The sequence below is a fragment of the Dasypus novemcinctus genome, chromosome 19 (assembly GCF_030445035.2).
Source record: "Dasypus novemcinctus isolate mDasNov1 chromosome 19, mDasNov1.1.hap2, whole genome shotgun sequence".
In the NCBI taxonomy this organism is placed as follows: Eukaryota; Metazoa; Chordata; class Mammalia; order Cingulata; family Dasypodidae; genus Dasypus; species Dasypus novemcinctus.
In genome coordinates this window covers 28,595,188-28,609,929 of record NC_080691.1, presented here as the reverse complement: position 1 = coordinate 28,609,929, position 14,742 = coordinate 28,595,188, and the positions used below count along the sequence as shown (strand labels likewise).

Below are 14,742 nucleotides of genomic sequence, written 5' to 3'. Positions count from 1 at the left end.
ATAGTAGCTATGCACAGCAGTGGAAGCATAGAAAGACTGAAAGGTGATGGGATTTTTTATTATTGGAATGAAAATGCTCTAAAAATGATTGAACTGATGAATGCACAACTATGTGATTATACCAAATACCACTAACTATATATAATATGTACCAATAAAATCAGTTTTTAAAAAAAGGAAAAAGTATCTTCAGGACCATTCCACCCACCCAAAATTCAGGTCACTTCTTTCGGCCTCCCTCCCTAGACACCTGTGTCAGACCGCTTTTCCTCTCCTGCCATTGGTGCCTGCTACCTATTGTACAAAACTTACTGCTATTTTAGTGCAACCATGTATGGCTTAAAACCATTAAAAACATACATGTTTGTTCTGTAAAATGAATAACTTCTCTTTGAAAAAAACAAAACAAAAACACATTAAAAATAAGCCTGTCAGGGAAACGGACTTTGGCCCAGTGGTTAGGGCATCCGTCTACCACATGGGAGGTCCGCGGTTCAAACCCTGGGCCTCCTTGACCCATGTGGAGCTGGCTCATGTGCAGTGCTGATGCACGCAAGGAGTGCCGTGCCACGCAGGGGTGCCCCCGCGTAGGGGAGCCCCACGCGCAAGGAGTGCACCCATAAGGAGAGCCGCCCAGCGCGAAGGAGGGAGCAGCTTGCCGAGGAATGGCGCCGCCCACACTTCCTGTGCCGCTGACGACAACAGAAGCGGACAAAGAAACAAGACGCAGCAAAAAGACACAGAAAACAGACAACCAGGGGAGGGGAGGGGAATTGAATAAATAAAAATAAATCTTTAAAAAAAAAAAAAAGCCTGTCAAGTATTTCCCTTCCTTTGGGAATTGTTCATATCAACAGCACCTTATATCAGGGAGGGCGGGTCACCTGTGTCAGTTTTGCCACTATCAATACAAAGCGTCCTTGAGGATACAGACCTTATCTTTAGCCTAATTTCTGTGAATCACTTAGTTCCCTATGTATCCATGGTATCTGTATATAAACCAATAGAGAAGCAGAATAATGTGGTAGAAAAGGCTTAAGAGTCACAGTCGAATTATGGTTTAACCACTATGTCATTGGGGAACTTAGAGCAAATGGCTTCCCTTCTCTGAGCATGTTCTGCCATTTGTAATACGGGGATAATGACACCCAAGTCAAAGGGAGTTGTAGGACCTAAATGAGGTTACAGCTTCCCAATCCCTGAATGTTTACTCTGTGTGCCAGCCACTCTTCTTCTAAGCACTTCATACACATTATCTCATTTACTCTTCATACCAACCCTCTCTAGTAGGTTCTATCACTTCTGAGCCAAATGAGAAAACCGTGACACAGAACTAAGGTAGCAACAGGGCCAGGACTCCTCCAATCTGTCAGCCTGCGGAGGCAGCGCTAATATTTTCACATAATACCTGGCACAATGCAAGTACTCAGGAAACAGGGCTTCGATTGTGGTATTAGAATTACTCATGGCTCTAGTTATGAATCCACCGTCTCTTACAAGAAACCTACAGGCTGCACTGTGGTCAAGGAGTAGCTTCTGCTGAGACCTGATGGTTAGATGATGCTCCTGGTGAGGCAAGAACTTACAAAAGAAAATAAGATGGTATTTAATGGGCTATTGGAAGATAAGAAGAAAAGGCAGCGAATGAAGACAGGAAGAAGAAAAATAGAATTAAAAGCACTCTACATTTTAAAGCTCATTAAGTTTTCATCAATAAGATGGGTTACTTCAATGTTGGCCTCAATATCAATGAAAATACACACCTATGTAATTCTACCTATAACTTCACCACTCAGAGTGTAGCCCAAGGACCAACAGAATCGACACCACCTAGGAGCTGGTGGTGCGTCATCCCAGACTCCCTGAAACACCGTCTGCATTTTACCAAGACCCCGGATTACTCCCAACACACATAAAAGTTTGACAAACACTGACCTAAAACTCATTCTGGCTTCTTTACCTGCAGTACACTTTCCATCTGCATGACCCAGTTTTCTTAAGTTCTCCACAAAAGGTTTGGACTGTGAAGAGTACATTCAACTAATTCCAGGAATTATGTTTTAGCTCATGTTTGGACAAAGCAGGTCACCAGAAACATGTTTCCAAAGGGTACTTGGATCAAGTTTCTCATCATCCTCTCATACCACTTTATTTTTAAAGAGATCTTCATATTGAACCACAAAAGGAGATTTTAAGAAATATCTTTGCAGAGTAGAGCCAAGCACCAGTGATATTGGGCATCAATCCACAAAGGCTAAATAAGTCACTCAATTAGAGGAATGAAATCAGGCCTTTAATCCAACACCATAGCAGCACCATCTGTGGTAATGCTAATTATCCTTCTAGCTCCAGTGCCTTTTCTTTCGACAGTCTATCATTACCTTGGCAGTGCTTTCCATACCAAGGGTACCAAATGGCTTGAGAAAGGACATCAGTACCTTTAATGCCCAAGGCTAGCTTTAACCACTTCTGCAATCTATTTTATGGCGTTACAAATGATTTCCCGGCATTTATTTGTCTTTTCTACCCTGTCAGGCTCAGCCTCAAGTCACTAAGGATACCTCCTGCCCCAGTTAAGATTCTGGCTATAAAACTGTCTGGCCAAACAATGTCGACGGCTTGTCAATAATTAGGATGCCAAATCACAGGTAAGGTGATGGTATCTTTCCCCGCAGATGGAAAGGGAGCAGCTATAAACTGATAATATTTCCCACTAGCCTAATGAAGGCTCACAAACATCTGGTGGTTCTAGCAGAGAGCAATGAGGCATCAATGCCAACCACAGCCACCGTCAGAGAAAATGGTGTGCAGGTCAGAAAACAGGCGGGCAGGCTGGCACTGGACAAGTTACCTCAGTGCTATCTGTCGAACTCAAGAAGCATTTCAAGAAGAACAAGGCAATGTCCTTATGTCAAAGATACTATTTTAGCATCTCTTCTCACCCAAAAAAAAAAAAAAAACATTTCTGAACTGCCTTCAGAGGCCTTCAAGAAATGCATTCCTTTTGCCAAGTCTTTCAGTGAGAAAGCTAACAGAGGAGCGATTTCTCAAGAGAGCCAGACCCCCACTTGAGACACAATCAAATTCTCACTGGTGTATAACAGGAATTGCAGTGAGAAGTATGTCAACTGGAGGGAGAAGTTGGTTTATAACATGAGAAATATACAGTGTGGGAAACCACTCTTAACTACTACTTTTAGTTTCAAAGTCAGCCCCAAAGACTTAAACGAGAGCACTGCATTTTCTATTGAATCCTGCTTAAATCAGACATGTTAGAGCCCCAGCACCTTCTAGCGAGGATTATAAAAGTTATATTTGGGGACACGCAGAGAAGAGTACGCCACTTACATATCCAAGTGGCAAACTCACCACTCACTTGCCTTGCAGGATTTGTGAAAAGAAATTTTGCCAAATTCCAAAGTAGCTAAATCAAGTCAATTTCTGCTTTGTATCCTTCTAAGATTTATCAGTCCACATTGCTTCTCCCTTAAACTTGCCGACAACCTGCCGAGTTCCCATATGTGGATCGCTAAATCCTAGAAGGCTTGGGAGGGGTTGGCTCTGAGCCTAATGTAACTTTACTATGTAGAGAGGAAAACAGTTAAGATTAGCTACTCCTGCTGGAGTCACATCAAGTCTTTCTGAAATATTCACAGTCTGGGTGAAAGGGAGCTAATAACATAGATGATACAGTCAAAAGCCTTTGCTCTCACATCAAGGCCAAAGGAAAACAATGCCTTTTCTGGAATGTAGGCAGAGTGAAAACAAAGCAGAGGGAGTCCCATCACCACAGATGGATGTCAGCAAGTAATCTGGGAACATAACCAAGACAGCATCAGTAGATGACCCAGGAATTAAGTGAAGAATAAGACAGAGCTTGTTCCTACTATTAAAGTTGAACCATTTACTGAACTCCTGTTATGGATAAGGCCCTGTTCTAGGCAACCGTATTTCTGATCACAGTTCTGAGGGGTAAGGTATCATCAGCCCTATTTTATAGGTGGGGAAAGAGGCTCAGAGAGGTTAAGCAGTTTAACTAAGAACACACAGCCAAGTGTGGAACTGGAACTCTGTTCAAAGTGTTAAGACGCACTCTCCTTTCACCTTCTTCCATTACCACATGGGGGTGATGCACCAAAGAATAAGAAAAAGGAAGGCCCCCTCAACCCTGTTCCACGGGACTTTAATACCTCCGGTCAGTTCCATTGTTAGCTTTTCATTCTCAATCATTTTCTTCTTTTCTTCTAGCTCAGCAATCAAATTCTCTTTCAGCTCAACCTTCTTGTCTTCAAATTCTTTCACTGCTGCCTTCTTTTCTTTGATGTAATTTCTTTCTACTTGTTCAGTCTGAGCAAAAGAGAAACACAGGCTAGGGGCATGGCCCTGGCAGTCAGGGCTCAAACTACAAGTCTGACTCTACACTCAAGACATAAAGAAAAGTTTACTAGAGCAAACTTGGGAGCAAGTTTTCCAATGGACACATGAAATCGAACCACACAACTTTTGCTTGTTTTTATGGATAAATCTTACTTGATATTTAGGTATTTGCTCTCTTCTACATTTTCTATTTTATGGCTTTTATGTTAAAATAAAACATAAGTTTTTCAAAGATGGTAAATAATCCCCTTAAAGGACACAATCTGGAAAGAAAACATTACGTTCCAGATGAAGTATCTATATTGAAAATTAATTACAAGATATTGGCAGGGAACAGATATGGCTCAAGTAGTTGAGAGCCTGCTTCCCACACAGGAGGTCCCAGGCTCAGTTCCCAGTGCCTCCTAAAAACAAAAACAAACAAACAACAAGCCAAACAAACAAAAAACCCAACTCATGGGAGCTGATGTAGCTCAGTAGTTGAGCACCAGCTTCCCACATATGAGGTCCTGGGTTCAATCCAGAGAACCTCTAAAAAAGATACTGGGGCAAGATGGCATGAGTTACTATTATTTTCCAAATACTTAGAGTAATGTAACGAGCAACTACAGTAAGTAGTTACTTACTGTAACTAGTAAGTTAAAGTAACTAAATAATAGGTGTCTGAACCCCAAAGACTACTCAAACACTGAAGTTATACTAAAATAAAAATTGTATAAAGCATCTATTTTTAAAAGTACACCACTGAAGTAAGTGAAGAACAAGGGGCTGATAGTGGGCTATGGATGTGGAACATGTGATCCTTTAGGCTGTGACTATTTACTTTGAATTAGTTCTCAAGAATGTGGCTCTGATAAACCATGACCTTCTCAAAATAACGCTACCCCAGCCCCACCCCAAGCAGTATGTCATCCAAGATCCATGCACTCATCTCTGTCATTCCAACTGGCCCAGAGAATTTCAGCCATAAAATGAATTTGTTGCACCAATTCAGAGACTGCACTGATTCAAGGACCAATATATCAAATTACTAGGTTATTATAATCCAGACATACTTCCCAAATGCCTTATAATGTGAGGCAAAAGTCAACAAGAAAGCAGCTTGGTGATTACCCCTTAACTCCGTGTGATAAGCAGAGGCTGCCTAACCAATAAATAAAACAGATAAATAGATGGAATTTCTGAATTGAGAACAGATGTCCTTTAGTCAAAGAGTACAGAGATGAAGGCTTCTAGTTAGGGGCTTCCCAACTATTTATTTGGTGTGAGAAGTAAATGCCACTAGTTTGGGGGAACAAGATTCCAGCCTCAGAAAGAGGGTGCAAACCTGAAAGATCTGTGGTACTTACTTCCAGCTGGAGGAAGAGTTCTGAAAGAGATAAAACATGCAATTAGATTCACTAGGCTGTCACCTTTCCAGACAGTGATGGTAGGATTCATTTAGAAGCAGTAATTGCTTTTTGAAAGCACGGTTACACAAAGCAAATGTTTTCATCAGTAAAATGTTGATATACATGAAAGGGAAGGAGGAAAAAGTATTTGTTACTAGTTCAACTTTAGCCCTGAACAGATTCAGCAGGAACAAACTACCTTGGCTAAATAAAAATAAAATCATTCTTTTTCATGCAGCCCATACCTTCCAATGGTCAAAACAGACCCACCCAATAAGGTGAGGATGGGTCAGGAAGAAACAAAGCCATTACTCCAGAAGCAGAGTAGATACTGATGTCAGCAAAGCATTATGTAAAGGGCTGTGTGTGGTAAGAAAGGACACTCCCAGAGGCTCAGAGAACAGAGGCTCCCAGCCTTGACTCCCAGTCACCAAGCCTCTGCTGGTGCTGGGGCTTCCGCCAGCAGGGCCCTTTTGTCTCTGATGGCATTTCCAAGTTTGAGATCTAATGCAGCCTCATCCCTGAGGCACTGCCTGATTCGTCAACCCCTGATTCATCAAGCCCCTCTTAGCCACTTGCAAATATCCACCCAGCAATATTCAATCGTTTTTTAGGCACCAACTATGTCGTGAAACTCCCCTGTAAGATTATAAGCCCTCCGACAAACCCAGGACTTGGGACAAAATAAGTCCATGGTAGCTAATCTTTCTGGGTGACAACTGGGCCACTGCATATGGTTCACAAGGACTGTCAGGCACTGCACAACTCTAGGGGCACTGGTCACTTTTACTGCAGTCTCCTTAGAAAACCTGATAAATCTTACAGACCCATGCCCCAGGAAAATACACATATGTACATAAAATACTTCAAAGAATTTCAAGGGCTCCAGGGACTCCACATGCTCAATTAACAACTGCTGCATGAGAAAATCAACTGAGAAAGGGGCAAGTCACTCATTTTCTAATCTCCAGAAGCCCTGGGATAGAATAAAGCTGCCTGATCACTAAGGCAGTGGGACTCGCTGGGCACATGAGCACAAGCACACCCAGGCCAACAAATACACTCACTCCTAGGACTGCCTCATGTCAGGCATGAATGGACCATAAGCCCGAAGTCCTATGGCCTTCCATATCACACCTGCACCAACTAATCGAACTGACAATTAGCACTTAAATTTGGCAGTTGTCATTTACTTAAAAGCAGCCAAACACCAGACACAATCAAAGGAAGTGGACTTATCTACACTCAGAAGGTGTTTTTTAAAACCCAAGATGTGACTAATTTAGAAACTCTTCTGCACGTTTACATGACGGGAAGAAACATTTATGAAAGGACATTCAAGGACCACACTGAGAGTCCATACGCAGAATTAAGAAAAGCAATTCGATACCCATTTTGCAGTTCTGTCTTGAGAAAAATGATTCACACCAATTCTTTCCATACATCTTAAGTCAATTCCATGAAGTATTATTACCTCCCTCAAGAGATGGGAATACTGAGGCTTCAAGGGGTTAAATACCCTACGTAAAGGTCCATGCCCTGACAGGATGGAAGCAGGATCTGAACCCAGGGCCATCTCTTTCCCCACTCTTAAATTTGCCCCCTTGCTAGCATCTTCCCTTCCCTACTCAAGGGGAACTCCAGGAACAGAGCTGAGGGTTTTAAGGTATCCCAAGGAGGGCGGCGAACTTGGCCCAGTGGTTAGGGTGTCCGCCTACCACATGGGAGGTCTGTGGTTCAAACCCCGGGCCTCCTTGACCCGTGTGGAGCTGGCCCATGCGCAGTGCTGATGCGGGCAAGGCATGCCCTGCCACGCAGGGGTGTTCCCCGTGTAGGGGAGTCCCATACGCAAAGAGTGCGCCCCGTAAGGAGAGCTGCCCAGCGCGAAGGAAAGTGCAGCCTGCCCAGGAATGGCGCCGCACACACAGAGAGCTGACACAACAAAATGATGCAACAAAAAGAAACAGATTCCTGTGCCGCTGACAACAACAGAAGCGGACAAAGACAACGTAGCAAATAGCCACAGAAAACAGACAACCAGGGTTTTGGGGTGGGGGGAGGAGAGAGAAATAAATAAATAAATAAATCTTAAAAAAAAAAAAAAACCAACTAAAAAAGGTATCCCAAGGAGGTTCTCAGGAGCTCTAAGTGGACTGGGGTAAAAGCAGGGGCAGCCAGGGTATGAAAGGGTAGAGGGTTAACATCTATGGCTCCAATTTTCCCAGCACCCCCACGCTCTTCAAGTATAGAAAGTTGGAAAGACACTGAAAGGCAGTGAGAGGACAACACCATGAGCAGTGGTACCCAGACCTCCCCTTCAAGCCCAACATTTTCTACCACTATAACAACAGGCACCCAGCCAGCATGCAAAATGGTGACTGATGAGATTTAAAATTTACCATGTTCAAAAGATTTCCTGTAGGCATGGGAATCTGGGTTCACCAACTTTTTAAACAGTTGTGACATCTTATATTTTTGCATGATTCTTTAACTCAAATTGTCCCTTAGCTTTACATGTATGTTTATCTTTGGTCAATGAGATTAATGAGACAGGGTGTTTTTGAACAGCAAGTATGATGTGTTTTATATTGCCCACAGTGTTTATACATAGCAGGAGCTCAACAAATTTTTGTTGAATGAATACGCTTACTAGGTATAACAGACCAAAAGTATGCTCCTTTCTCCAAATGTCTTTAATACAATACTTGGAGAAACTAAGAAGATGACACAGAATAGTGAAGAAGCAAACTTAAAATGGGAGTGAAACAACCTATAATCTTTTTTCATGTCAGCACCTCAGATTGTTCATTAACTCTGCCATCCATACATAAGAGAGAAGGCACAAGTTTACTCTTAGGGCATTAAAGAACATAGCCTAACTACAAGAAGCCACCTCTAATATACTCAACTCATCGGCCATTCTTTGGCAACTGGAAAAAAGCCAGAACCAGTTTGACCTAACTATAGCTTTGTGGTCTCTCTGCCCTGAAACTCTCCCCTCAACGGAATATTTGAGATACATATTACAGAATGGCCTTCTTGGCCATATTTCATAGATGATAAGCAAAAGAAGGAAAATCTGAAAATGATTCATTTCCATTTAAGATGTAGCCTTACCTGCATTTCGTATCCTCTCTTTGTACTGCTGATCTAGTTTTTTCATTCTTTTCTGATATTCCTGTAATGTACCTGATTTTCAGCATTTACAAAAAAAGAAAAAGTTATTTTGAAGATCAACTGGCTTTACATTGTTTTATAAAATTATTTTCTAGCACCAAGTGACTGTTTTAGTGACACCAGAGTAAAATACAAACCAAGAATACACTAAAAACCATTGAATTGTACACTTTAATCAGTGAATTGTACTGTATGCAAATTAAACCTCAATAAAGCTTTTTAAACATTAAAAAACTTGACATGACATGTTTATTTAAAAACAAACAATAACAAACCCACAAACTGAGAAGAGCCACAACCACACAGTGCGAACTGGACTCTGGTTCTCAACCAAGTATACACAGCACACAAGTCTATATGGAGTATACCTCAACCTATGGGGTTAAAACTCGCCAATGAGTGAGGGTGGAAAGATACAAGCATCCCCAAGGTATTCTGATAAGTCTAAGAACCACTGGCTAACATGCATAACTTTTAAGGTACACTCTGCATTGATATCTAACTTTATAAGCCCAAATGTGGGAAAAGGAACCCACTGATACTCTGCAACAGCCTGAGTCAATGGGCCCTCCTTTCTTGGTAAAAAGCTCATTCTCGGGGAGTGGATGTGGCTCAAGCTGTTGAGCGCCTGCTTCCCACATGGGAGGTCCTGGGTTTGATCCCTGGTGCCTCCTAAAAACAAAAAAACAAGCAAATGAAAAACCAACTCAGGGGAGCTAATGTGGTTTAGTGATTGAATGCCGACTGCCAACGTCCCACTTATGAGATTCAATCCTTGGCCCCAGTACCTCAAAAAAAAACTCATTCTCCTTCAGCAAGGTCTAGAGACAGAACTTTCTGTGATGGTGGAGATGGTCTTTTATCTGCACTGCCCAATGTAGTAGCCATTAGCCATGTGTGGCTCTTGAGTACCTGATATATGATTAGTGTTACTGAGGAACTGAATTATTTATTTGATTTAATTAGTTTAGATTTAAATAGCCACTTGTAGCTAGTGGCTCTAATATTCACTGCTCTTCCCCAAAGCACCTAATTACGAGAGTCCCAATTTGAGGGGCAAGTGTTTCCTGATCAGAATGCTTTAGTAGGGTATATGAATGGCATCGTTTTCAAAATCCCACACTCAACTATGCCAGACATGCTTTACAGGCCTGCCATAGTGGGGTGTACTTCTTTCTCTGACAATATTTCACTATTACGGAGGAAAAAAAAGAAAGTACGTGTGACTGCAACTCACGGGACCATTTCTCAACTAATAAGCAGAAATCAATGTAGGATAGGCTGGTTCAAGGGAGTAACTCACCCCAATAAAAAAGTACCTCATGAAAAAGCAGTGTCCCTGATGAGGGGACTCCACAATACGACACTTAAGAGCAGAGCAACCCTGAATCCCCATGGGGTACCTGACTCTCCTCACATGTAATTTCTTCATTTCACAGATCAGAAATCAGGGTAAGCAAGAGAAAGTAACATCCTAAAGTGAAGCGGGAATTCACACCTGTCAGGGAATTGGGTGTCTGTACTCTTAAGCCCCAGGTAAAACTGCCTTTAGTAGCAAACAGCATTTGACAAGATATAATCCACTCCCCATTCACCAAGCAAAAAAGAAAGATACTATGCAGATAATCCACAATTCACTGACATTCGGTTTAGAAAGAATCATAAAACTTATTAGTTAACAACCTCCCTCCTAAAATGTCTAGCTTTAGGCACAATGGATTACAAGTCATATTTATAGAATGCCCCAAGTGAGATTTCATTTGAAGAAAGAATTTGCTATTTTTTTTTTTAAAGCTTGAAAATCATTAATTTAATGATAGCAGAAAATACCAAAATATATATAGTGGGTAATTAAAAACAGCCAGATGAAATTTTAAATTGGCTGTCCAGAGATATCATACACAGATTTCAAGGGTTTGTAATATTGAGTTATGTTTAGTAATGAAAGCTTAAATGACATACAAACCTTCCTGTAGTTGTTGCAACTGCCTTTTGAGAGAAGCCAGTTTGTCTTGATACATCCTGTAAGAAAAGAAAAACTACCCTATAAGACAAAAGCATTCAATCACTCAATTCCAAAACAACCACACACAGGAATTTCCTGGGTTGGAAAGGGAATGCCATTAATGTCCTTTATTTTATTATTATTATTTTTTAATTTATTTCTCTCCCCTTTCCCCCTCCCCGCCCCCCTAGTTGTCTGCTCTCTGTGTCCATTCGCCGTGTGTTCTTCTGTGACTGCTTCTATCCTTATCAGCAACACGGGGAATCTGTGTTTCCTTTTGTTGCGTCATCTTGTTGTGTCAGCTCTCCACGTGTGCAGAGCCATTCTTGGGCAGGCTGCGCTTTCTTTCGCACTGGGTGGCTCTCCTTAGGGGTGCACTCCCTGCACATGGGGCTCCCCTACGTAGGGGACACCCCTGCATGGCAGGGCACTCCGTGCACATCAGCACTGCACATGGGCCAGCTCCACACAGGTCAAGGACACCCTATCCATCGGGCCAAGTCTGCTTCCCATTTAATGCCTTTTAGGGCAGAGGAAAAAGCTAAAGTCTGCTAGCTGGTTTTAAATGTTCCGGTAGCAACAGGGATCAGAAAGAGACAAGGATTCTGTACTCCTCAATCACAGCCCGATTTTATAGATTCTCTTTTGTTATCCTGCCTTTAGAGAGTCAGTCTAAAATGTGCAAATCTGGGAGGTGGACTTAGTTCAAAAGATAGAGCGTCCGCCCACCATATGGGAGGTCCAGGGTTCAAACCCAGGGCCTCCTTGACCCATGTAGAGCTGGCCCACGCACAGTGCTGATGCGCACAAGGAGTGCCATGCCACGCAAGGGTGTCTCCTGTGTAGGAGAACCCCATACACAAGGAGTGTGCCCCGTAAAGAGAGCCACCCCGCGCGAAAGAAAAGTGCACCCTGCCCAGGAGTGGGGCCACACACACAGAGAGCAGACACAACAAGATGACGCAACAAAAAGAGACAGAGATTCCCGGTGCCGCTGACAAGAATAGAAACAGACACAGAAGAACACACAGCGAATGGACACAGAGAACAGACAACTGGGGCGGGGTCAGGGAGAGAAATAAAAAAATAAATCTAAAAATAAAAATAAAAAATAAAATGTGCAAATCAGGAAACAACAGATTTTAATAAGTGACAATGAAAAACAGGTAAGAACATACAAATAAAAATCAGAAGCATGATGCCATTTTCTTCTGCATTTAGAAGCACAAGTAACATGCATATGAAAATATAGAAATAGCATTAAACACAGCTCTTAATCATCAACTCTACAATTAGATTATAAATTTCAAAGGATTAAGATTGTGCCTCTGGCATGTTTTTCTATACACATTTCAGAGCCCTGTAAGTACTAAGTCAATAAACCTTCATGTCATTTTTAAAAGCACTACTCCTCTAGGATAAAAGAAATAATAGTAATTCAGAAACAAATCTTCAAATGCAGGATTTATTTGCAGCCCCAGCTGGGTAAGAACACTACAGCACACACAAAGCAAAAAGGCCTGGCGTGCTATTTTTTCCCCCTCATACCCAATGGATTACAGGCACTTACATATTTTGGCAAGCAGTTTGAATGGCAGATTCTACATGTAAATCACATTTCAGGAAATTTTTGCCCCTACCAGAAAAAGAGTCCCCATAGCACAGTAACAAAAATAGGATTTGCAACCTGGAAAGAACACTGTCTAACATATAACAAGCACAAGAGCCTTTTGATTGCTCAAATAAGGACTACAAATACAAATCAATGTTTACCACCAAATTCTCTTTCTGGATTGAGGAAAGAGTGGACAGAATCTGAGAATTACACAGCTACCCGGATTCTTTTAGGGAGACTTTTCATGTCTTCTCAATGCTCACCTCAAATCACAGAAGGCATTTGATTCTAAAATTTATTTTATATATTCATTAAATATTAGGGGGGCACATTCAATTATAAGATTGTTTCTACAGAATGGTTAAGCCTAACAAGGACTGAGGAGGGAAAAGCTACATAAATTAAACCAGAAGTGAGTTTATGGAGCCCAGTATATTAAAATTTACCACACACTGAAGATACCAGTCAACACCGTTGAATTCTGAGTCTATCCGTGAAAGGATTATTGAGAGACCAAAGAAGTAAACAGAAAAAAAAAGTTCAGATTGAGATCAAATATAGCAGAAGAGGAAAGGAATGTGAAAATCTCAAAATGAGTTATAGTGAATCAGTAAAAAGCTTTAAGAAAATAAAATTAAAATAAAAAGCAAGCACAGTTTCAGGAATGAGATGGTAAGTAAACTTCATGAATTATTAAAGTCATCCTTCCTTATTCAGCACTGGACAGACAAGCTGCATTACCCGTGTGGGTCCCGAAGCTTGAAAAGGATGCTAGAATTCAGAGGGTGGCCACAAAAAATTCCAAGTAATACCTAGAGGAAAGGAATGTGCATTTCCTTGTTTAAAGATAAAGAATAGAAGAGCAGATGGAGCTCAGTGGTTGAGCACCTGCTTCCCATGTACAAGGTCCCAGGTTCAAACCCTGGTTCCTAAAAAAAAAAGTCAAATCTTCAAAAATACATTCAACAAAGACTTATTTAATATATTTCATACTGTCATCCATCTGCATTTATAATAAAAGTGAGTATATCCAAGCACAAGGAAGCAAACTTTTTTTAAAGTACTTTAAAACAAAATAGATTTTTAGTCTCTCTGGGCACACTTAGTTGGAGCTCTGGCTAAAGGCAATGAAAAAGCTCGGGTGTGGACTGTGTTCGAATGAAAAGAGCACTGGAGGAGGAGTCAGGGGTCCCAGTTCCCAGCCCCAGTTCCCTGAGCTCTCTAAGCATCCAGCACACTGCTTAACAGGGAGACAGTGTTCAGTGACTTCATGATCACCTGAGACCCCAGTCCCTATGTGACAAGAGTTTACCATCTCCAAACACTGATTTTCACATCGAAAACAAAGTTAGTGGTAAAAGGTTCTCTCCTGTCATATGGCATTATTCCCCTATGATCATTTCCTCTCAGAGTTCTTTCTAGCCTACCCATAAGGGACTCTTTGAACAGGAAAAGAAAGAAAAACAAAAGTTTAATCTAAATACAGACTGATTAAACATGACCAATTTAAAAGGAGAAAACACCTACATATATAGTTTTTGGAAGCACTTTAGTCAAAACGACACAAACAAGGTGACTAAAGATTTTCTTGCTAATACTGTATCCCAGAAAAGAAATATAAAAACAATCATGAAAGAGCTTGTATTACTCACTGTTCCTTCATTTCTACGTAGTCATCTTCATCATGCTTTGCCAGGTCAGTTTCACTAGCATCCTCTGTGTCTGAGTAAAATTAGGGAGAACGGGTAAGTTAAAATCATATTCATATAATTGACAATTTCTCACAGTGTAAGCATGCTTCTGTAAAATTCATTTATACTCAACACTGGCCTGCATGAAACCATCGATGAAAAACATTAAGTATGGTTACTTCAGAAAAGAAAATGACATTGCCAACTTAATACAAAGCCAGATTTATGCAAAGAGCTTGCCTTTATTTGAAGTGCAGCCAGAATACAGGGATATGAGACAAAGGCAGTCATGGTCAAGGCTGTGACTTCTGCCGAAGCAACAAAGCTGGGAGTTCAGGAAACGGAGACGTGGGTGTAAGGCTAGAAAACTATGGGCAGTCAAACCCTATTCACCGCTTGGCAGATCTTATATGAGATCTATTTAATAACAAAATAAAAATAAACATGGAATTGCACTGATAACTAAAATTTTTTCAAAGTTACAAA

General features: G+C 41.3%; 1 protein-coding gene across 1 annotated transcript in view; it reads right to left on the bottom strand.

Moving 5' to 3' along the window:
• Window positions 1–14,742, bottom strand: part of SUDS3 (SDS3 homolog, SIN3A corepressor complex component) — a 40,642-nt gene that overhangs the window by 23,927 nt on the left and 1,973 nt on the right. Inside the window, exons 2-6 of the mRNA XM_004464687.4 lie at window positions 14,218–14,287; window positions 10,912–10,967; window positions 8,886–8,957; window positions 5,727–5,746; window positions 4,191–4,347 (exon numbers count right to left, since the gene is read on the bottom strand). Of these exons, the coding sequence (XP_004464744.2) occupies window positions 4,191–4,347; window positions 5,727–5,746; window positions 8,886–8,957; window positions 10,912–10,967; window positions 14,218–14,287 (375 nt within the window). The remainder of the gene's footprint in view (window positions 1–4,190; window positions 4,348–5,726; window positions 5,747–8,885; window positions 8,958–10,911; window positions 10,968–14,217; window positions 14,288–14,742) is intronic.